General features: G+C 39.8%; 1 protein-coding gene across 9 annotated transcripts; it reads left to right on the forward strand.

Annotated features, from left to right (window-relative positions):
- Positions 1-111: 111 nt before the first annotated feature.
- pfkfb2b (6-phosphofructo-2-kinase/fructose-2,6-biphosphatase 2b) lies at positions 112-16,774 on the forward strand. 9 transcript variants are annotated; one of them, XM_061041133.1, is made up of 17 exons: positions 117-687; positions 1,047-1,186; positions 2,168-2,293; positions 3,373-3,469; positions 5,178-5,244; positions 5,425-5,499; positions 6,760-6,816; positions 6,956-7,080; positions 7,549-7,756; positions 7,972-8,118; positions 9,296-9,400; positions 10,010-10,139; positions 10,270-10,332; positions 11,073-11,137; positions 12,962-13,129; positions 13,778-13,800; positions 15,848-16,774. In XM_061041133.1, the coding sequence occupies exons 2-17, from the start codon at positions 1,090-1,092 to the stop codon at positions 15,915-15,917; spliced, it is 1,623 nt and encodes a 540-aa protein (XP_060897116.1). In that variant the 5' UTR covers positions 117-687; positions 1,047-1,089; the 3' UTR covers positions 15,918-16,774. The 9 variants fall into 9 exon arrangements, with proteins under 9 accessions (XP_060897118.1, XP_060897123.1, XP_060897125.1 ...); XM_061041135.1 differs by lacking the exon at positions 10,270-10,332 and having other exon boundaries at positions 112-687; XM_061041136.1 differs by lacking the exon at positions 12,962-13,129 and having other exon boundaries at positions 118-687.
- The last annotated feature ends 5,751 nt before the right edge of the window (positions 16,775-22,525 follow it).

Genomic DNA, 22,525 nt, shown 5'->3' on the forward strand with positions numbered 1-22,525 from the left:
TTTCTGCTCCTTTTCATTCAAAATTTGAGATTTTATGTTTGTTTGTTTATTGTTTTTTTTAATGACATAAAATTGACAAATAAAAAAAATTAAAATTAAAAATCTACAAAATATCTATTATCAAGGTTACGGTAGACGAAAATTATGACAACATTTGGAGATTTGTATACGTCTTTTCACATTTAATCTATTACGCTGTTAGTATTATGTACAGAAAGAAAGAAAAAATTACTTTAACTTTTTTAGGGCTGTTTTTTTTTCCTTTTGCATTTACGTACGCCACGATGGATCTTTTATCAACGTTACGGTAGACAAAAATAGGACAAATTTGTAGGCTGTCTTTTCTTTGAGGGTTTCATGTTTTCCTTTTAAATAAAGCTTTTTCTATGACGTTACCGTGTTAGCTCACGATATATTTATTATGAAGGTTACGGTAAAGAGAGCGGAAAAAAAAAAAACTGTGACGTAGAGGCACACCTCCAGCTTGGAAGGACACCAGCCAGCCGAGGAGGAGGAACCAGCCAGCGCCAAGGACAGGACAGGACAGGCCGACCAGACTGGCTTCTCCGGCCGCAGCGGCGGACGCAGACTCCCGGTCCGGCAGCTCACGTGTCATCCTTGGTGTGTGACGGTGTCGGCTGAGGCGATTCACTGCTGCAGGACCTGACATTTTTTAATTTCTACCAGGTAAGAATAAAACGAGTCTGATGCTGTTAAAAAAAAAAACGCGTCTTCAAGCAGATTATGTTTAAAATGTCAGTGTCGCATGAACTCAGTCACCCCGGTTGGAGAGGAAATCATTGCTTGCCTTGTTCAGTGGTTTTGTGTTTGGATTTTTTCCCCTAACAGATGATGTGGCAGCTTCATTTCTCTTCATCCTTTTCTCATCTTGCTGCATCCTTCGTGTAACCAGGGAAACATAGCACGTTTTTAGAAAAGGCTCCAACATATGTGTGTGTGTGTGTGTGTGTGTGTGTGTGTGTGTGTGTGTGTTTAAGAGGTGCATGGACATTACACATTTAGTTTTCCTGACTTCTCTGTTTCAGACAAGCTTGGACAATGTTCCTCTGAGAAATAAAAGGAGCTGATATGAACTCCAACATGTCAAGCCCTCAGACAGACAACGGCTGTGCAAACTCAGCAGAAGCCAAGAAAACAGACCTGAGAATGTATGAGAAGAAATGCTGTGAGTAGTAGTCTGACTTTGCCCATAATTACATTTAAACACTTTCTTCATACTTGACTGCTTTAATCGCCTGCAGGTGCTCTGCTGGTAACATAAGACAGTGCATTCTTCAGCTCTTGGTTGCTTCTTAATCTCTTCCCTGGGTCTCTGCAGCTCATTTCATTTAGACTGCAACCTGCAAAAGTCAGAAATTCGAAGTGAATGTCTTCAGGCAAAAGAAAGGTGACACCTAATAAGAATATAAAACCTTTCTCATGGGCATCATGGTGGGGGGGGGAAGTGGGACTGACTACCCAGGGCCCAGATAAAGAAAGGGTTCCTGATTGGTCCTGAAATAAATGCAGTTTTGTTTGGATCAGTCTTATACACCCAAATGTTGGATAATATCTTGTTTTTAATTACCCCCCCAAAAAATGCAAGCCAACTCCTGCACACTGAAATACCATAAATATGTTTGCACGCTTGGTATGTTATATCACAGGTTTGGCTGGGGCTGTGGGTCTAAATTCTTAAGTTCCTTTTTTTAACCCAAGTCCACTGGTGATATTTATTTGTGTCCATAGAGGCAGTTATTTTTGTCAAACACACACATGCCCTACTTTTTAGAATATTATAATCCTGCCAGGAAGACAACTACATTTCTTTTTTTCTTTTTAAGATACAGCCTAACCTCCAAAAAGTCACAGTAAATTAACATGTTTTATTTCATGTTGTGCTATTACTTTGTCTTCCTGGGGCTGAATATCGTTGTCTGTCATGTCAAAATTCAACAACGTTTCAGAAGAGGCAACATTTATTTGCTTGAAAGTGCTTTTGGATTTTCTTTTAGTCTTTTGTAATGATTTGTTTTTTTATTAATAGACATTATTTGTAGCTTCAGGGCCACCGTAGCTAAGCATTGTATGGTCAGATATTATTGTTCTAAGGCCGTGTAGGGTTTCTATTATTGTCCTGACATGTGTTTCTCTGTCTCCTGTGAAGCCTGGGCTTCCTACATGACTAACTCTCCTACAGTGATCGTGATGATCGGCCTGCCTGCGAGAGGGAAGACCTACATGTCCAAGAAGCTCACGCGTTACCTCAACTGGATCGGAGTCCCAACCAAAGGTACAGCACGACATGCAAAACTGTTTTTCCAGTTGGAGATCAACTGGAAAAACAACAGAACACAACATCAAAGCGTAATAATCCATGTGAAGCAGAAAATCAGGAGAGCACCTTTAACAATAGATGTTTGTATAGTGCTTAGACGGACAAAGCAGAGGCAGGAATTTGGGAAGATAACAGAATTAACATTCAACAGTCAGGCCAAACAGAGTGGTCTACAAAATCCAGCAGGAAGAAAATACAATCACAAAAGGTCAAGAAGTATAAATGCAAATAAAAGGATTAAAAATGATAAAACGGGCAGATCTTTACCTGTTAGCTGTTCTACTCAGTCCTTTACAACATTAATCGATTGTCTTTGAATGTATCCCAACTGTTACAGAAAGATGTGTCCATCTCGTCTTTAACTTGAGTTTAACTATTTTAGTGCTTTTCTTTAGCTCACAGGGACAGGACATTGTGGCCTATAAACTGTAGTACAGAATTATATGGTTTCTAAAGTATTGTTTAAATTAGATTTTATATGCAAGACAATCGTTTGTAACAAAAAAGGGGGGATTAATGCTGGCTTTGACCTCCAAATGTAAGGCTGTTAGGACGGCAGAGCATGAACACCTACTCAATTCATGATACTGATGATGATGAATATACATATAAGTGCTGTGGCTCTGGTCACTTCCTGTCAGACGCTGTGTGTTCGATCAGACTTGAAGCTCTTCGTCTGCACTTTATGACGTTGTTTCCTCCTCTCTGGTTCCTTGCTTGTGTTGTACATACTCTCTGTTGTACGTTGCTTTGGATAAAAGCGTCTTAATTGTAGAATTGTAATATAAGATCCTTTTTTTTAAAAAGGGTTTCAAACACTTCCCAGTGACAAGTTCTATGTTCTTTAGTATTTATGTGTGCAGCATCTTCAGCCCCTCGTGACATGCACTCTAAATGTGTTCACTAGACGCCAGAGTATCTCAAAATAGGAGACTAAAAGTAGCAAAAGTTCCATTTTAATGGTTGAAATTGCAAACAAATCTGCATCTCCACAACAGTGAAGTCATGGCTAATATCTTGTGTTCCCTCTGCAGTGTTCAACCTGGGCGTGTACCGCAGAGAGGCTGTCAGAGCTTATAAGTCCTACGATTTCTTCCGCCACGACAACGAGGAGGCCATGAAAATACGGAAGTGAGTTCCACTTTTCTAAATGTGCATATGTCCATTAAGTCATTACAGCGGGGCATCCACAAATTATCTGTTGTGAAATAACATTAGGTGGAGCTGCCTGAAGCATCTCTACTATCTTGAGTGGAATATTTCTCTGAGTCAACATCAGGCTCTTTGATATTCTGCAGCCTCCTCTGCTGCATCGGTGACTAAGCTGTTTTTGAGCCAACAGTGGATACTCAGGCCAGCTCAGAACAGTGTTCGTAGCACCTTCATTTGGCACTAATCTGTATTTAATGTGCACAAGCAGACACTACTATTTAACACTTTCAACAGCATGTTCTTGGGGTTTCTGGTTTGTATTCAGGCAAAGCGTCATTCACTGCGCTTTGCTGAAAAAAGAGAAGCTGATAAATGATATAACCGTCTATACCCTCACCGTCTTATCTCAGTCAAAGTCATTCAAATGGGGCTTTTGCTCTACATGGCTATCATTAAAAAAAACGTGACAGGCTCTGACAGCGTCCCAGTGCTGAAATGTGACCCAGATATTAAACAAGCTGCTGCTGTCACTCTGAAGCTGACACGAGCACTCCCGGGTGTTGCAGGAGTATCCGAGCCGGTTCAGACTGCGGCTGTGATTAATACTGAGAGCTGGTCTTTTTGCTAGGAGCAGTATTAGCTGAGGGGGAATTACAGGAAACGTCAACATCTAGCAAAAACAGGAAAAGGCCTGTGGGATGTTTCCAGAGCAGACATCGCCTTTGATTGTGACAAATCTGATTTGTGCTCATGAGTCAAAGTAATATTCCAACATTCTGGCAAATATGATTACCTGCAGTCCGGAATAATATGAGCCTATGGATACCAATCACATGTCTGTATAATATAATATCATTAGACTTACATAGTGCTTTTCAAAATTCTCAAAGATGCTTAAAACAATGCATGAGATGATGAGAACAGAGTTTGTTAGTGGTTGTAGGCGATGTTGAACAGGTGAGTTTTGGGGATTTCTTGAAGGTGGAGAGTGAGGGGCGAGTCTCTGATGGGGTGAGAGCGGCAATGGAGAAGGCCCTTTCCCCCCAGGACCGGTGGTTAGTCCTGCAGGGGGGGGGGGGGGGGGAGTGTGCAGGTGGAGGAGCTCAGACAGGTAGGGGGGAGGAGCCAGGTTATGGAGGTGATAATAAGGAGTATGAAGTGGATATGCTGGGGGATGGGGAGCCAGTGGAGGTTATGAAGGACAGGGTCGATGTGGTCACAGGTGCAGGAGTGTGGATAAAATATACGTGAAGTGGATGTAGCCACTGTTCTGTTACCCATCGTTCTGAGCCTATAATCTACCTGAAGTGACCTCATTTGGGTGAGAGGGTCAATACCAAGTCGCAACCTCTTGTGTTGAAAAATGAAGCCAATGTGGAAGTGCAAAAAAACTGCAGTTCTGCATGTGTCCACTTGGGGCTTGCTGCAAAAGCCTCTTTTAAACTTTACACAGACACCATGAACATTTCTTAGAACATCATTTTTCAAATTTTCAAATTACTTTAAGAGCCGAAAAAACATAATTAAAATGTTGAGACTTTAGGTTTACATGATACTTCCACTGGATCACTCTCTAATCTTGCATTTCTCATGGCATTTCAAGGATAGTATAACTGTTACACATTTTAGTGATTCAGGATTTTTGTTGGTGAGAGCTGTTTCTATGTTTTCTCTCCGTCTCCCACAGACAGTGTGCTCTTGTGGCTCTGCACGATGTGAAGGCCTATTTGACAAAGGAGGGAGGTCAGATTGCGGTGAGTTCATCCGTCTGTTCACTAATATCCAAAAGATTTAAAATATCCAGAGCAGGATCACATTTGGCATCAGTACAACTTAATCCCTTCTGTCCTACAAACATTTTAACATTGTACGCCCACACAGACATGAGATATATGACTCTTTCTTTTTTTTCACCCTTTTTGATCCTTGTTTAGGTGTTTGATGCAACAAACACAACAAGAGAGCGCCGTGATCTCATTCTAGGATTTGTGAAGGAGAATGCGTTCAAGGTAAAACCAAATGAAATTATGAGTTTTTTTGAAGTTTTCTTGGAAGTTTCTACGACTTTGTGTTGAAGGAGTGGTTAGTGAAGTTGAACAAGAGTCTCTGCAGACACAAGTTGGTGTCAAAATCAATTTGGGCTTACCGGTAGCCTAGTGGTTAGTGTGCGCGCCCCATGTACAGAGGTTTTAGGTCTTCAAGCGGGCAGCCTGAGTTTGAATCCGACCTGTGACTCCTTTCCCGCATGTTATTCCCCACTCTCTCTCTCCCCCTGGTTTCTGACTATCCACTGTCCTATCTCCAAAATGCAGGCATTACAAGCTCAAAAACCTTTAAAAATTATGATATCAAATGAATCTGTCTCTTCTAAAGTTATAGAGAGTGCCTGTTTTAGAAAAGATTGACTGTGACATGTAAAGACTGAGAGCCAGAAAAAGCACCAGTGGTCTGAAGCGCTTGATATTCTGATCAGAACAAACCTGTTTCATGTCTTTGTCGGTTTTTGATCTTGGGTCAAACGAGCAGTGAAATGCAGTGACTTGAATATTGTCAACAAACAGGTTGAGAGCTTGCTGAGAAACCCAACAAGAAACAGCAATACTTTTTTTTTTTTTTTTTTTAAAGGGTTATTTTTGGGCTTTTTATGCCTTAAATGTGGAGACAGGACCTGAGTCTGAAATCATGGAGAGAGAGAGAGAGAGAGTAGGGAATGACATGCGGGAAAGGAGACCCATGGCTTTTTATGCATTTTTTTTTAAGATTTATTTTTGGGCTTTTTGTGCCTTTATGGAGAGAGATAGGACAGTGGATAGAGTCGGAAACCAGGGAGAGAGAGTGGGGAACGAAATGCGGGAGATGGGCCACAGGCGGGATGCGAACCCGGGCCGCCCGCTTGAGACGACAGCCTCAACAGTGGATAGAGTCAGGAATCAGGGAGAGAGAGAGAGAGAGAGAGAGAGAGAGACAGACATGCAGGAAAGGAGCCACAGGTCGGACTTGAACCTGGGCTGCCCCCTTTGTGGACTTCAGCCTCCGCACATATGGGCGCAGGCATTAACCCACTATGCTACTTTGACCCTCTGAAGGTATTATTGGAGTGTGAAACATTTTGAGCAGCTTTGTGTGACGCAGTAAAATCCCTTCTTTAACTTCAGGTTCCCTTGAATCTCTAACGAGGAGAGTGGCCGTCGTCTTGTTGTGGCGTTGCTTCTGAGCAGAGCTTCAGGAAGCTTTACTTTAACTTGAACCCTCTGCACTCTTCCCAACAGGTGTTCTTTGTGGAGTCGGTGTGTGACGACCCCGAAGTCATCGCTGCTAATATTCTGGTATGAACAAATGTCACCGGCTGTGACTTGTTTACTGGGTCAAACCTGTAATCTATAAATATTCACTCCACGTGTCGTGTTGGGCAAACGACTAAAGTGCCTGCTGACATTTTCTGAATGTGCTGAATACCTGTGACAGGAAGTGAAAGTGTCCAGCCCTGACTACCCCGAGAGACACAGAGAGAGGGTGATGGACGACTTCCTCAAACGAATCGAGTGCTACAAGGTTACCTACCAACCTTTAGATCCTGATGATTACGACAAGTAAGACCTGATCAAATCGTGCTAATGTTTTGCATGATTTTTTAATCTGTGTGGATTTATTCCTGCATATTGTATTTTCCTAAATCTGCCTCTCTCTCTGCCTCTCTGCCTCTTTATTGAAATGTTCATGATTTATTTTATAGTTTTGCTGCTTCTTTCTTGACTGAGTCTCTCTGAAGAATGAGACGCTATATTTGAAGGAAGTTACATGAAAAAAAAAATCAATAAATAAAAATCAGTAAAATAAAAGATTTTCAACTAAAAAAACTGGACATAAACGTACATAAGGCCGTCAACATTGAGATACATTCCTTGTAAAATTTGGTTGATAATCCTTCTTATGAGGAAGAAAAATTGTTGCATGTTTGTTCTTTTGTGGAGTTACTCTTGCAGTTCATAAATTCAAACACTAGATGGCGACAGTAAACAACAATTTGATCCAGATATATATTTCCTTTGTACCTGCAGGGATCTGTCTTTTATCAAGGTGATGAACGTGGGCCGGCGCTTTCTGGTGAACCGCGTGCAGGACTACATCCAGAGTAAGATCGTCTACTACCTCATGAACATCCACGTGCACTCGCACTCCATCTACCTGTGTCGCCACGGAGAGAGCAACCACAACATCGAAGGCCGCATCGGAGGAGACTCGGAGCTTTCTACACGAGGGAAACAGGTACGATCGCCTGAGGTCTCTTTCATGATCCTCTTTTTATGAACTGCAAAGTCTTTGTCCTGTGGAAAGCCAATTACACACCCCGGCTCCGTGGGGTAAGTCATGACCTTTATCACATTTAATCGTCTGAATTTCCCATTAAAGGGTGATAGATGATGAACAGACAGATTCATTGGCGACCTTTCTCTCTGTCTCTCTCTCTCTTTATTTCCCAGTTTTCTCATGCCCTGAGAGATTTCATTGAGCAGCACAAACTCTCAGATTTAAAGGTGTGGACGAGCCAGCTGAGAAGAACCATCCAGACCGCGGAGGAGCTCGGCGTCCCTTATGAACAGTGGAAGATACTCAATGAGATCGATGCTGTCAGTACCCTGTCCTCAAACCAATTTATTAAAGAGGAACTGAGCTCTGGTTAAGATACTTGGAGACTAATTTATGGATATTTTCTGAGACACTTAGGCCTAGTCCACACGTAGACAGGTATTTTTGTAGCTTTTTCGGTGTGTTTTGGCCTTTCGTACACAGACTGCTTTTTAGGTCCCTGATAACGCACGCTTTGGAAAACTCCTTCTAGGGTGAAGATTTTCAGAAACTCTGTTTAAGGTGTTCACTTGTAGACGGGGGAAAACAGAGTTTTGGGCGTGTAAAGTGACACTGTGCGCAGGTTTCTCCTCCGTTTGAGGGTATTGAGCGACGCTGTCACTTTTGTTTACATGAGATTAGTGCAATGGCAGCAGACCCAAACAAGTGCTGGTGTCACTGAACTTTTTAAACGCTTACACATACAAACACAGTTACTCTCCCACTGTGTTGACGGAGCATCTGAATGGACAACTTTGGAAATGAAGTGGTTGTTGCAGAGGAATGGCTGGAAAACTGTTTTTGACTTGGTATGCTCATGACAACAGTAACTGTGCGTTTTGCGCTTTCATGTGGACGAAGATGTTTTTGAGAAGTGAGCGCGTGTGGACGGGATTATTTTTTTTAAACGGAGCAGGAAAACCTCAGTTTCAAAAAATACCCGCCTGCGTGTGGACTAGGCCTCGGGAGAAGCAGGTGGGGAAAGGGTTGGTGACAGAAAGTAGACACTAGAAAAATGAAAAAGGCAAGTAACAGCTAAAGAAACCAAAGTTTTAAAACTGTAGATAATGATCACAGCAAACAATCAAAGGTGGAGCAGGTGACACGTTAACTTAATAGTGATTGTTAAGTCAGAAACTTTAGTTTAAAACTCTCTCATGCTTCAACTCCACTGTTAACTATAAAAAACTATAAAAAAATAATTCATATTAAATCTGTTTGCTGTCTCTACTACATGTCAAACAGACTCAGAGCACTAACCTCATTCTTATATAAAAAGAAAATACTCCTCTTATACTTCCTGTAGTCTCCATGTGAACTTCATTTGAATCCTGCTGTTCTGTTGTCTTAGAAGTGAAGTTAAGATTTAGTGGGACCTTGTTTTGATTTGTATTATCATATCATCATTTTATACTCGTGCCTCTACATTAAGATAACTCCTTCATTATCCTTGTCTAGGGTGTGTGTGAGGAGATGACTTACGAGATGATCCAGGAGACGTTCCCGGAGGAGTTTGCGTTAAGGGACCAGGACAAATACCACTATCGCTATCCAGGAGGAGAGGTGACCTGCCAGACCACTATAACCTGTTTCAATTTAGACATACTGAAGCAGGACGAGCACAGGTATAATAATCACTTTCATGGTGCCTGGATGACTTTCAATGCAGGAAGTGCGTGAGTGAGTTGAGTGAGTATAAATGTGTTGCACACTTTGTCATTTTATTTGGCACTCTCCAGCCACCGTAGGCTCCAAAATGGTGCGAGGCTTTTATTTGCACATTTTCTAAGGCTTTTTTTTAAGAACGTTACTTTGACAAATCCAGGGGAAATACAGTCTAACTGTGAACATTCAGTACACATTTTCAACTACTAATGAATTCTTTCAAATGTTTTTCGATATACAAATATATCCCCCATCCATGCCACAGTTACACCCTCAATCTTCAGGAGACACTAAGTATTGTAAGAAGTGTAACTTGCCTGGTTTGCGGAGGAAAATTCTTGCTCTAATGTGACAACGTCAAATTGACTGCAGTTAAAGTCCTTGATTCTTTATTTCATATTTCATATCTTCTGTTTTTAGAAGCTCACGGATTACTTTGAATCAGTTTTTGCCGTGGCATTCTGCGGTGCGCTTATAAGAAGTCTCTTCTCTCCTCCTTTCCTCCAGTCTTATCAGGATCTTGTTCAACGACTGGAGCCTGTTATCATGGAGTTAGAGAGACAGGGAAATGTGCTGGTCATCTGTCATCAAGCTGTGATGCGCTGCCTCCTAGCTTACTTTCTGGACAAGAGTGCAGGTCTGATAAACACACACACACACACACACACACACACACACACACACAGTGCAGGTAGTGCACCGTATAGATACACCAGCTCACACAGGCAGGAGATAAATTGTTATACACTCTCTCTTTTGCCCCACAGATGATCTGCCATACATGAAATGCCCGCTCCACACAGTGCTCAAGCTAACCCCTGTTGCTTATGGTAGGTTTTTGCCTCAGCATTGCTCTCAGTTTGACACCATAAAATAAACAATTTGTACGATTTCAAGCTTGTTCTAAAAGCAGACGAAAGGAAAGTCATGCTGTTCAACCTGTCTTCCGTCTCCACTTCTCAGTGTACACAGATTGAGTCTGTTTCAGCTTGCAGATATACTTCTATTTGAATTGATTGATTGAATCTCTCGCTTTTAAATCTCAAATTCAGCAGCTAGTGAAAAGGTTTAAACCTTTAGAATAACATCCGGCCTCTCCTCTGAATCTTAGAGGAGACTGGATGCTGCCACTTTTATGTTTGTGTGGACGATGCTGACGTTTTAAAAAGCTCATCTCAAAGATTACATTCTGGTTCAAAGCCGTTTAAGTTTGCTGCTCCTTTTACTCGGAACAAATTACAAATAGATCTGACACTTAACGAGCCGCTCTCATTGGATGCTTTTAAGATGATGTTAAATGACACATCTGGCTGTAGATGTTCTCCCTGATATATATGGCTGTGGGCGATCTTGACAAATATTTGCTGTTTGAATGTGTTCAATAGTGATGTATCTTTATTATATTTGTATGTATGGCTGCTCATTGTTTGTCAGTAACTCTGTTAACTGTGCTGCTGTCTGTTGTGGACATGACACTCTTGAAAACAATTTGTTTTCCCGGATAAATAAGATTTTTTTTCCCCTTGTAATCTGACTTTAGCTTAAATGTTTTCTCTCTGTTATCCTCCAGGTTGTAAAGTGGAAATGTTTTACCTCAATGTGGAGGCAGTAAACACACATCGAGACCGGCCTCTTGTAAGTCGCTCTGAATCCAGCCGCAGTGTCAGATTCAACATGCTAATTGCTCAGTAATAATTCAGATCTAACACAGAATCTCATCCTCTAATTTAGAGATGAAAATGCTCTTTGTCTTGTTTGTTGTGTCTGCTGGTTCATCCCTTTGCTCCCTTTCTTATATCCCTGTTCTAGTTTTTGTCCCTTTCACCTGTAAAATGTTATGATTCAGTCTTGCTGGAGCTGTGAGCTAATGAATGCAAAGTCAGCTTTTAATGCCGTTATATTTTTTTCCCCTTGTTTGGAGGCTATGGCTGATAATGCTACATCGCTTTGCTAAGCTAATCATCCCCATGTCTCTGGTTGCATGCTCCAAGGTAATACAGATTCTATTGTGGACTGATTTGTTTGATCTACAGTTTAACAAGGTGTACTCTCTGGATTGAAGCAGATGTTGTTAGTCCTCTGTCCTTTGTAATCAGGGATGTACTGTTATAGAAATGATGTGCTGTGTGGTAAGACTGCAAGATCTGTAAAACAAAAAATATATATTTTGAGCACTTTATTATGCTGCTTTGTGAAACAAATTGCACACAGCAATTTCTTAATCCAGTTGAGTAACTCAGAAACTTTTACATAAGCCTAAATAAGTTGAATAACTTGTGACTCATGTTTAAATCTAATTTCTAATTCAAACACTAGGGTCCGACCGATTGGAGGTTTTCCGATACCGATATTGGTGAGAGAACAAATCTGATACCGATATATTAGCCAATATCTTTCTTATCTTTAGATCTTCAGAGGTAGTTACGGTATATATATAGATATACATATTTATTGTTTTACTCCCTCAAATGCGGTTATTAAACACTTGTGAAAAAGATTTCAAATGAAGACAAGATGGTTCACTCAACTGTTAAGTAACTGTGCATGTACGTGCATCACAGCTTGACAGTCTGAAGAGTGAGGATGCTTGTTGTAATCCATATAGCGCCCCCTGCTGGAGAATTGAAAGTGTAATACAATGAAACTCAAATGAAATGCTATTTGACTGGTGGATAAATCTAGTCATAATGGTGCATATCTTGGATAAAAGTAGCCGATACAATAGTCACTGGATATGCTAATATCGGTCGAGCTCTATTAAACACAGTCACAGATGGTTAACGGTTTGCTTCCATCTCATACCGGGGCTGTTAAATCCCAACACACCAGCCTTTAATGGAGTGTTTACACCATTTAGTTCAAAAGCAGTTTTGCCAACTTCAGCGAGAGACACCACAGGAGCTGAGAGCGTCGGCCCACACATTGATGTCCCACTGCCCTGCTTCACGCTGCATGCTCATATTCAGTCGTAAAAATACCCAACTCAGCCCTGCGTCTTTAATTCTTCCTGCGTCTGTAACTTTTGGGGGTTTTTTTATCTCGTTTTGCAAAGATTACAGCCCGTCGTTCTGTTCATCGTGCAATTGCTCTGTGTGCAAGAAGATTACCAGGACAACAAAAGTGTCCTGCCCCAAACAATGATGTCATCATCTGTTGCAACGTTTCACTCTAGACTAGTCATATGCCAATTTGGTAGACACCAACTAACACAAGCTTCTGCCACGACGATGCTGCACTTGGCCTTATACCTTTGGACTACTTGTGAAGGCCTATGTGTGTTCTAGTAGAATAATGTAGTCAACACAGTTTCTGTCCACTAACCAGGCTTCAGATATCTAAATTGTCCCTGTGGTTTACTTGTAGAGATAATGGCTAACTTGCTTGTCTGTGTATGATGAGGTGTCCCCCGAGTGTTGTAAACATTTCCCTTAACCTTTGCGGTATTTCATCTCCTACCAGGGTAATATCCCGATGGAATCTGCTCTCATACACCGGCGGAATAGTTACACGCCCTTGTCCAGTCACGACCAGGTCAAGCGGCCCAGGCTCTACAGCGCGGGCAACCAGCCCTGGCTCCCGCTCGCCCCCACCCCATCAGCTCTGATGCCAGAGGAACGGCAAAGCCAAGTTAGTTTCATAGTTACAGGCTGCCCCTCTGAACCAGTCACTGTGTCGAGTGTTAATCAATCACCTCCCTCCATAGATGTAACCCTGTGTTTGACATTCCCTCAATCAGCTCTGGATCCTTCCGATGATTTAGTGTCTGTGTTGAAAATCACACACATAGAATCCATTTCTGTCTAGCCGCCTATCTATCTCTCTTCCTCTCTTAGGACATGCTCTGGATCATGAATGGGTTTTTCCTCTTCTGTTAATGTTGTGTCTGTCTGTTTTGGAAGCCGGATGTTTGTCTTGCATGACCTCTGCTCCACTTCGGGCCTGTCTCTGGCTTGAATATGCAGAACGGCATGCCTCCTTCTTTGCAGAGGAACATTTTGGCCTTTATGATACACAGAAGACACACAAACATCAAAGACATGTAAAACAACCATTCATAAACTTTGTTAATTGGGAGTAATTCCATTTCTTTTTAAACAATTTGATTTGACAAAAATTTCAAAGCACCAAACCAACGTTGAATATTGAGATGCATATTCATATCTGCACATGTTGTATGTATTTGTTGGTCTTGCCTTATGGGGTTTGTTGCTTTAGCCCTTCCCGACATTTCTATCGCTCTCTCTCTTCCTCCACTTTCTCCTACCTGTCTCGCAGCCTTGGATAGGAAGCATTTGTCTGTGAGTATTTTGTAGACCCATGTTCTCGTAGCCAGCCTTTCCCATTCCTCATCTCACGCCACCATAACCACCCCCCCCCCCCCCCCACCCCCATCAAAATGTTATCACGTTGGTGTATTTTTTTATGATTTGAACTCTTTGAGTTTCTCTAACCTTCCATCACCTTTGTGAGAACGAAAGCTGCGGACGCCTTTTGTTTCATGTCAGGGACGTTATCAAGAACACGCTATCAGACACTGATTGGGTTGTTCAATAAATGTCTGCAACAACCGACTCTTTTATGACGGTATTTATAAGGCTCCTACGGATGTTTAGGGGAAATTAGCTTTATTGTAGACATATATACAAAAATATATAAAGCAAATCTAAATTCCCACATTCAATAAAATTGTGTAAAATATTTTAAAAAATAACAGAATGTGATGATTTGTAAAACCCCATATTTTATTAGAAATAGCACAAAGACGACATATTAAATGCTGAAAGGAAGAAATGTCATTGTTTTTGAAAACTGTAGGCTCATTTTGAATTGGATGCAAGCAACACATTTCACAAACGTTTGGACAGGGTCATGTTTACCTCTCTGTTGCATCACTTTGTAAGTGTTTTGAGAACTGAAGAGACCAGTTTCTGTCATTTTAAAAGTGGAAAGGTATTTTCTAAGGTAAGATGTAAAGTGTTTAACAGATCAGGGTCTCATTGGATTTTATGCTTCATAATGCTCACAACTTTTCAGTGGGTGATGAGTTGGGTTGCAGGCAGGCCATTTTATCAGCTGGACTCTTTGACTACAGAGCCATGAGGCTGTAATTCATCCAGAATATGGTCATACTTATGAGGTCATACTTGGCAGCAGATTTAGCTCTGAAACCTGTATGTAACATTTAGCATTATTGAGCCTTCACTAACGTACAGGTTACCCGTCCTGTGTGCACTACTGCACCTCCATACCATCACAGATGCTGGAGTGCTGATAACAAGCCGGACGGTCCCTCTGTTCTTAAGACCATAGGATGCAACGTCCATTATTTCAAAACAGAATTTCACATTCTGACTGCCACAGGTCAGTTTTCCCAGAGAAGGCGGCAACATTTCCAGATCTGGTTTACTCTTTGCCTGGTACAGTTTAAGCGAGCACTTGTGAATACAGGGATGCACTGTGTTCACAGACAATGGATTCTGTGTCCCTGTGCCCAGGCAGTGATGTCCACTACAGAATCGTGTCTGTTTTTAATGCAGGGTTGTCTGAGGGCCCAAAGATCGCGGCAATCCAATATTTGTTTACTGCCTTGTCCCGGACATGCAAAGTTTTCTTCAGACTCTTTAAATCTTTTAGTGACATTATATATTGTAGACCATGAATCTCCAGATTCTATACAACTCTGTGTTAAAAACCTTCTTCTTAAAGTGCTGCACTATTTGCATATCAGCCTCTCTGGGATTTCTTTTTATGCCTTTATAATGTTACAACCTGTCGCCAGTTAACCTCAATAACTGTGAGATGTTTCACCAAGGGTTTTTTAAGCATTTAAAAACTTTTCCAGTCTTTGGTTGCCACTGCCCCAACTCCTTTGAAACGTGTTGTTGACATCCAAGTCCAATTGGGCATGTCAACTTCCACTGACAAGGATATATCTCACTTTCAACATTTAATATGTTGCCTTTGTGCTACACTCCATTAAAAGTAAGGTTTCAATGTTTTACAAATGGTCACCTTCAGTTTTAAATAAAATGTCATGTTGTATTAGAATATTTGAGTATTGACTCATTGTTACTGCAAATCATTCAGTGTAGTTGATTATGATTGTGAGTACAGGTAAGTCCTGTATATGGGTCCGATTGTATAAAAAATTCAACCCTTAAGTCCTGAATAAGATTTAGCCAATGTGGCAGTTTTCTCTCACTCGACAAGATGACCTAATTTCTCAAATAGAAACTGAAGACTCCTGGGTCCTCTGGAAGTCTCTTAGTTTTCTCAAATAGGATTTTCTGCTTTGAGGCTTTAATTAATAATGAGAGTCATTGACCCTTTCTTCTTTTCTTGAAGGAGTCCCTGTGCGAAGGAATCGACTTTGACAGCCCCGAAGAATCTAGTGGCTGTGTCCGCTTCTGAGTGAAGAAGAAAGAGTCTTCACTTCCAGGCACAATGTGGCCAACAAGTTATGAGTACAGACTTGAATCAAAGGATGGAAACTCTTGGAAGATAGTCGGGATGGAGTCGAAGAATAATATCTTCTGAGATTGAGGTCATTTACTGGTCGTATCTATCATAACCTCTCTGTCTAACTGTACTCTGCATGCTGCAGCTTTGAACTGGAATCTCTATCAATGGTATCATAAACTCTACTGCATGTGCGCCAAAATCAATCAGTCAATCACGACATCATACTGTGTGTAAACTGGCAACTAATCCTTATCTTCAACAGCACGAATGCCTTACAGAACATGAACTACTGTCATAGAATTAGCTCCTCTGAATGTACCAAATGATGCGTTACGCTGGTGGAGAACAACAGTCACTAATGTAAAAGAATATATTATAAAGTAGAAGGTGTAAAAATATTTTTCTAATCTGAGTATGCTCATCTACAATATGTAGTTGTGATTCTTATCAATAAGGATTTTGTTTTGATTAGAGAGAATATACTGTCCGGTTCTGAGGGAATGATAAAAACTTTTTAATTTGTTCTTTTTTTTTGGGATGCATTTTATATTTTTTGTCTTATTAGGAAGATATACCACTTTGTTGGACTGACTCTATACCAGACGTAGATACAGTATTTACTTTTCTGTCACATTGTAGATATAATTTTTAAAACTGGTGTAAATCCTTCATGTTTAATTCATTGTTTTTCTTGCCTGTGTATCATCACAAGGGGTTGTTGTGCAACAAAAAACATTACATGTGAATTAGCCATTTCTTGACCTTTGTGTTTGTTATCATACAGCAAACCATAAACTATTTTCTTGCAAATGTGTCTCACTCCTTATTTTTTCCTTACGCCTGTGATTTGTAAAAACAAGTGCATGTATTTTATTTAAGACAAGTTATAAGCCTATTTTATGACCTGCAAAGTTTGACTCTTTGTCTGTTTAAAGCAGCACGTGTGCCTTTTCATCAGATGTGAAGGTGATTTTTTAGAAATGTAAGAGATACAGCAGCGTGTGGAATGAAATGATCCAAATCTGTTAAAAAATGTTTTTAAATTTGTAAACATCATGTATATTTTCCCGGTTTAATACACCAATGCAAATGATGAATGAATGAAAAAAACCTGAATGACACATATACAGTCTGCTCTGCTAAGGGCTACTGGTAAGATGTTGGAAAAGAGATCAAATCAAGGGCATTGCAGGTTTGACATGTTGTTAGGGAAGGGGTCTGGTGGCTCTACCTTAAAACTTCCAGGACCTACAGCTTAACCTGACAAACTTTAATTAATAGTGAGCAAACCAAACAATAAATCTGTTTACAATTCAATTTAGATTCAACAGAATCTAACATGTATGGAGGACTAAAAGTGCCAAAATGAAATATATAATTAATTAAATCATTAAATGTGTCATCAATTATTTAATATTGGAAATAAATTTAATTTTGGCACTTTTAAATTTCACTTCACTTCATTTCACTTTTAAATTTCATTTTGGCACCTTTAGTCCTCCATATTTAATTAATTAAATAATTATATATTTATTTATATATTTGTTGATTTATTTCCAATATTAAATAATTGATGACACATTTAATGATTTAATTAATTATATATTTATATATTTCATTTTGGCACTTTTAGTCCTCCATAGAAAACTGCTCGTTTTGCTGTAAGCATGACATATTGACATAGGCCTACTGATTTTAAGTCATCGTTTGTAAAGTGTAAATAAATACATACATAAATAGGCTAAATACGATACAGAGAGGGCTTTCTGTTTCATTTTTACAACAGTTTAATGGTTTGTTTAAATGATTATGTGTCCTCTGTAAATGTTTCACGATTGTTTGTAGGCCTATATTTATTTTAGATCTCTATTGAATTTAGTTCTATTTAATCTTTTACCATATGGCAATATGAACACTCAGATAGATTAGGCTTTATGATTTCATACTTTAAGATTTTAATGATTAATCATTTAGAGATGCAGTTGTTGCTGAAGATGTAGCACATTTTTCAATAAAAAAGAAAGAAAAAGAAACGATTATTGTCCTGTCATGGTCATTGATCCTTAAATAGAATAGAATAGAAATAGAATAGTTTATTGATCCCAAACTGGGAAATTGTGGCGTTACAGCAGCAGGTTGTCCAAACACACAATATTAGCAAAAAACACAATATAATATTAAATACAAAGTAATGAAGCACTAAAAATATCAAAACTAATTAGGATTCTGTGATGATAAAGCTGTGAGCTGAGATTTCTTTATAAATGAGATAATGTTTGTGATTTCAGACCTTTTCACAGTGTAACTGACACCAACAGAGTTTTAAGTTATATGTCCCTTGTGATTAATGCAATTAAAATAAAATTGAAATTGTAAAAGGATCATTCACTGTAAATTAGGTGCTTGGGTAAATAGCAATAGGCCTACCAGATGCCTGGTGAATGAGTCTCTGAAAATACTATTAGGTTATATCAAGCTGCTAATAGGTTAATACCAGTTATCTGTACTATAGCCTTTAGGTTATCCGGATTTGACATGCTGAAAATGTGAAAATGGAAAGGAGTCAAATCCAAAGGAGTGGATCAGAAGAGACTGTGCGCTTGTTTGTTAATTTTAAACATGTTGAATGTTGAGTGACAGGAGCAGCTGGCACTGAGGGATAACAGTAGACTGGTGGTTGTTTTCCAATATAACTGGTGTCACAAATTAGTTTTCTTTCATTAAACTTTTGTTCTTTCTCTTATCAGACGGATTCAGCTGAAAATTGTATTACTGTATACAATTGATAATGTAGGTCTAGAATGAAATGTTAACATATATCCTCTCTGAAGGAACTGTTTCTGGAAGAGGAACGAACATTAAGTCCACACTGAGCCTGATAAAAATGCTAATAACTTCAACAGTTATCAGCATTCATTTTTGGATTTGAGCAATCAACTGTTCTGGCAACAACAAGAAATTAGAGACAAAACCATCCGCCTATATACATTCTGAAATACTTTTTGATCTCTGATACATGTATACATTGTTCTGATAATACTTAAGTCACCATTATTTGCCACATAGGTAATGGTAGGCTAATGTGTTCGCACAAACATCTTAAAACTGATCTAGGAAGCGGCAAACCTCCGGTGTTGAAAAATAACCATTGTGGAAGTGAAAACCCTGCACTTCGTTGAGTGTCTGCTTGAGGCTGGCTGCCGAAGCAGCAGAAGTCACATACGCACCCATTTAAAAAGGCCTGTTTTTACAGCAGAAAGTAAATCAGTGTTTCCCCTACCATTATATTAGGATTTAAATGTATAAATCATTTTTTATCGCCCATTAATAAGCGAATGGTTAACTGATGTGAAACAGTAGATGTTCACTGTCTATCTGTGTTGCCTGTATAAAAAGTTTCCCCGGGTCATATTTTCCACGAAAGCTCCAGGAGCTCATTTCTGTCTTGGCACTTAAATCCCACCATGCCCAAATTGTGTTTATCAAAGGGCAGTCGATATATGTATATTTAATAAAGTGATCGTGAAAAGACACTCGTTTTTTTTTGTCTCTGTTTTCTTCTGTGTGCATGTTTGAGAAGAATGAAATGTGGTTTTGGGGGTGGGAGGTAAATTTGTGTGTTAATGAGCAGGGAGAGTCGAACTCCTGCTGTTTTGGAATGAGGGCCAGGTTCAGCATCTGCAACCCTGTTAGAGTGGGAGGCCGAAAAGTTTCATAGAATGATGGAAGAAAGAAAATACAGTTTGTTGCAGGGTAATGCTAGTGTTGAAGGAGATGGTTAAGAATATGTGTTTTAGTTCATATGTGATTATTTAGTTTTTTTGTTTCCATGCATGATTGAGGGGATTCTTTTTCTGAAAACGAGAAAGTAACCCACTCTGATCTTCACTAAAAGAATTTGCACTGAGTTGCATTTCTCTGCAGTTCTGTACTGCATGAATTTGATATTTTTTCCTGTGACTGTATCTGTTTCTGTGACACACAGTCCCCATATAAGGAGCAGTCTCTTACCTTTTGTGTATTCAGTAACGGTGTTGTTTTGGCAAGATTCTTTGGAGTGTGATTGATGACTTATGTTTGGTTTCATGGGCCTGCAAGGAGAGAAGACAGATTGTTTGTGTGAGCGTGCACACACACACATTTATCCAGCCCCCTGGTGAAGCACAATCCTTGGAATGCAGAGGAATGCCATTTCTGGCCCAGAACTTGGTCTTATTACAAACAGGTGAGTTCTGCACTTTGCACTCTGAACACAGTGACACAGTCAAAAAAAACAATAGATCATACCTGTCTGTGCCTGTCTGAAAATTCTCTGTGATGAATCGTGATTAGGATTGAAATGTGTCCTTATCACATTGGTGATCTAAAGGCTCAGAACTATTGGTGAATTTCTGGCCTGAATTATAAGACCAGGTGTGCAATGTGTGCTGCTTCTGATGGTACCTTCAGAGGAGCCAATAAGCCTTGAGTATACCTCGGGTGGAAATCAGATAATTTCAGGACTACACTTCTGAACAATTTGAGACTGTTGTTCACTGTTGAAAAATTGCTCATGAGTACCATTTATTGAGGTAGTTTAAAATATCAATCAGAAGGCTGTCCTCCAGTGAATGTGTTATCCATTAATTGACTTAATAGTTACTAACATTACATCGTGAAAAAAATGAATGATAATTATACTTTTATGTCTTTAGGTTTTTATCAATGCTGATGTGTTCATGTGTAAGCTAAGTTACACTAAGAAGTCAAAGGCCTATAATATACTGCTTAATAACTTTATGTATAACAGTTCATTGTTCTCCATAATCCCACATGATTTTAAGGGTATGTGGTCATTTTTAAAGTCAATTTGCTACTGAAATACAAAATACACATACATGCTCCTGAAATGTAGTCAAACTAAAGTAACTTTAAATTGCTTAAAATAAACTTTTTTATATAACTTTGACTCTAAGGCTCTCCACGTAGTTAGATTGTGTAGTGTGTGTATGTCTTTGAGGATCTGAGGACTTTTTCATCCACTAAAAGCTACTGATTTAAGCAAGAACAGACATTAACATTTACTAGCTGACAGAGGCATCATATTAATAGGCCCAATATTCCTTGATGAATTTTATTTTTAAGGCTGAAAAGTCAGCAAACCCAAAGGACATTGTGTCTTTCAGCAACACAAGGATGTGTTTTCCTTTCAAACACACTGGGGGCTTTTATTAAATCAAGCAGTCATGAGTTTAGGGTTAAGTAAAAGGCTTTTCATATGATTTCAGCTTGTGATTTTAATTTGAAGAAAAACGTTTTGGGGAAAAGAATTAGAGCATTGGTCCACATCTGTTTTCCAGTTTATGATGGACTATCACAGTGTTATAAGTGTGTTAATTTAAAAGTCCAAAACCATATGTTAGTCAAGTAGCCTATAATACCAAAGGCGTACCCTATGTGTACAATAATAAAATCTTTGTTTTATTTGCATTTTTGTCCTGTAAATCTGATCTGCGCTCTCGCTCCTACTTTGGGAAACATTTAAAACCTTCCCAGCTTTACCCTCCCTCCCCGTTTTCTCTCGTCCAGAACCAGCACAGCAGGACCCCTGTGTGAGTGCTCAGCCGCGCCTAACCCCTGCAAGAGAATTTTACAACAAAAAGCAACAAGTTGGAAAGTGTTTTTCATTGGACTTACATGGGAATTTAACAGAGGACGGGGAGAGAACAAGGGGAGGGGACGGCCTGCAGCTGATGGACTCGGGAGATGAGATAGTGCGCACAACCTTCGCCATCTCCCCATCCTTCCCCACCGGACGGACGCTTCTTTTTCTTTCCGGATAATGTAACTGTTTTATGACAGCCTTGGCTCGGATTTAGTCTCGCCACGAACAAAGTGCTCATACTTTTCTTTCATTTGAAGTGCACGGTGATATCCGACGACGACCCCCATGGTCTGGTTCTTTGGGGCCCGTGTCCAGGTTTTGGTGAGGGGGACTCTGCTCAGCAGGACGTTACGCAGTGCGAATCGGCTGTTTCCCCGGGATCGATGAGAGGTGGTAAGTGCCCCGGTGGAAGTGTCCTGCTGCTGGGGCTCATAAGAAAGTAGGCCTATAAATTAGGCGTTATTAGTTGTAGCCTCTGTATAGTAACGTTATTGATAGGATACTCCTGTTGAGAGTTACGCTTGATGACCACTTTTCAAAGGGTGCACGTTACATTCTCATTTTTTCTTCCCTACTTTAAGATTTTATCCGGGTTGTCTTGCTTTACCTTTCCTATTTAACGACATGAAGGCTGCAGACTCTACCAACATGGTCCGGCCTTTGTGAAATGGGAATGATGTGATTTATTCTCTTTCTTTGAAGTATGTGGTTTTTGCAGAAAACAGTGATAGCCTATAATTACTTCAGAATAACTACAACTCCTATGAAAATAAAAGACAAGCGCGACGGCGCAGAAACTTGTATTTACTTAAACACTTTTGCACTATATTTACCCTTTTTCTTACTTTCTATGTCAACTTTAAAACATATCAAGCGAGTCGCATGACAGACAGCTGAAAGTATTTCTGGTTTGAGCT

Source organism: Labrus mixtus, chromosome 7, assembly GCF_963584025.1.
Source record: "Labrus mixtus chromosome 7, fLabMix1.1, whole genome shotgun sequence".
Classification (NCBI taxonomy): Eukaryota; Metazoa; Chordata; class Actinopteri; order Labriformes; family Labridae; genus Labrus; species Labrus mixtus.

Excerpts from the sequence above, each read along its gene's own strand:
- pfkfb2b (XM_061041133.1), top strand. The coding sequence starts at position 1,090 with ATGAACTCCAACATGTCAAGCCCTCAGACAGACAACGGCTGTGCAAAC. Across the intron at positions 2,294-3,372 it reads GATCGGAGTCCCAACCAAAG|TGTTCAACCTGGGCGTGTAC; the intron begins GTACAGCACGAC and ends TTCCCTCTGCAG. Across the intron at positions 8,119-9,295 it reads TACTCAATGAGATCGATGCT|GGTGTGTGTGAGGAGATGAC; the intron begins GTCAGTACCCTG and ends ATCCTTGTCTAG.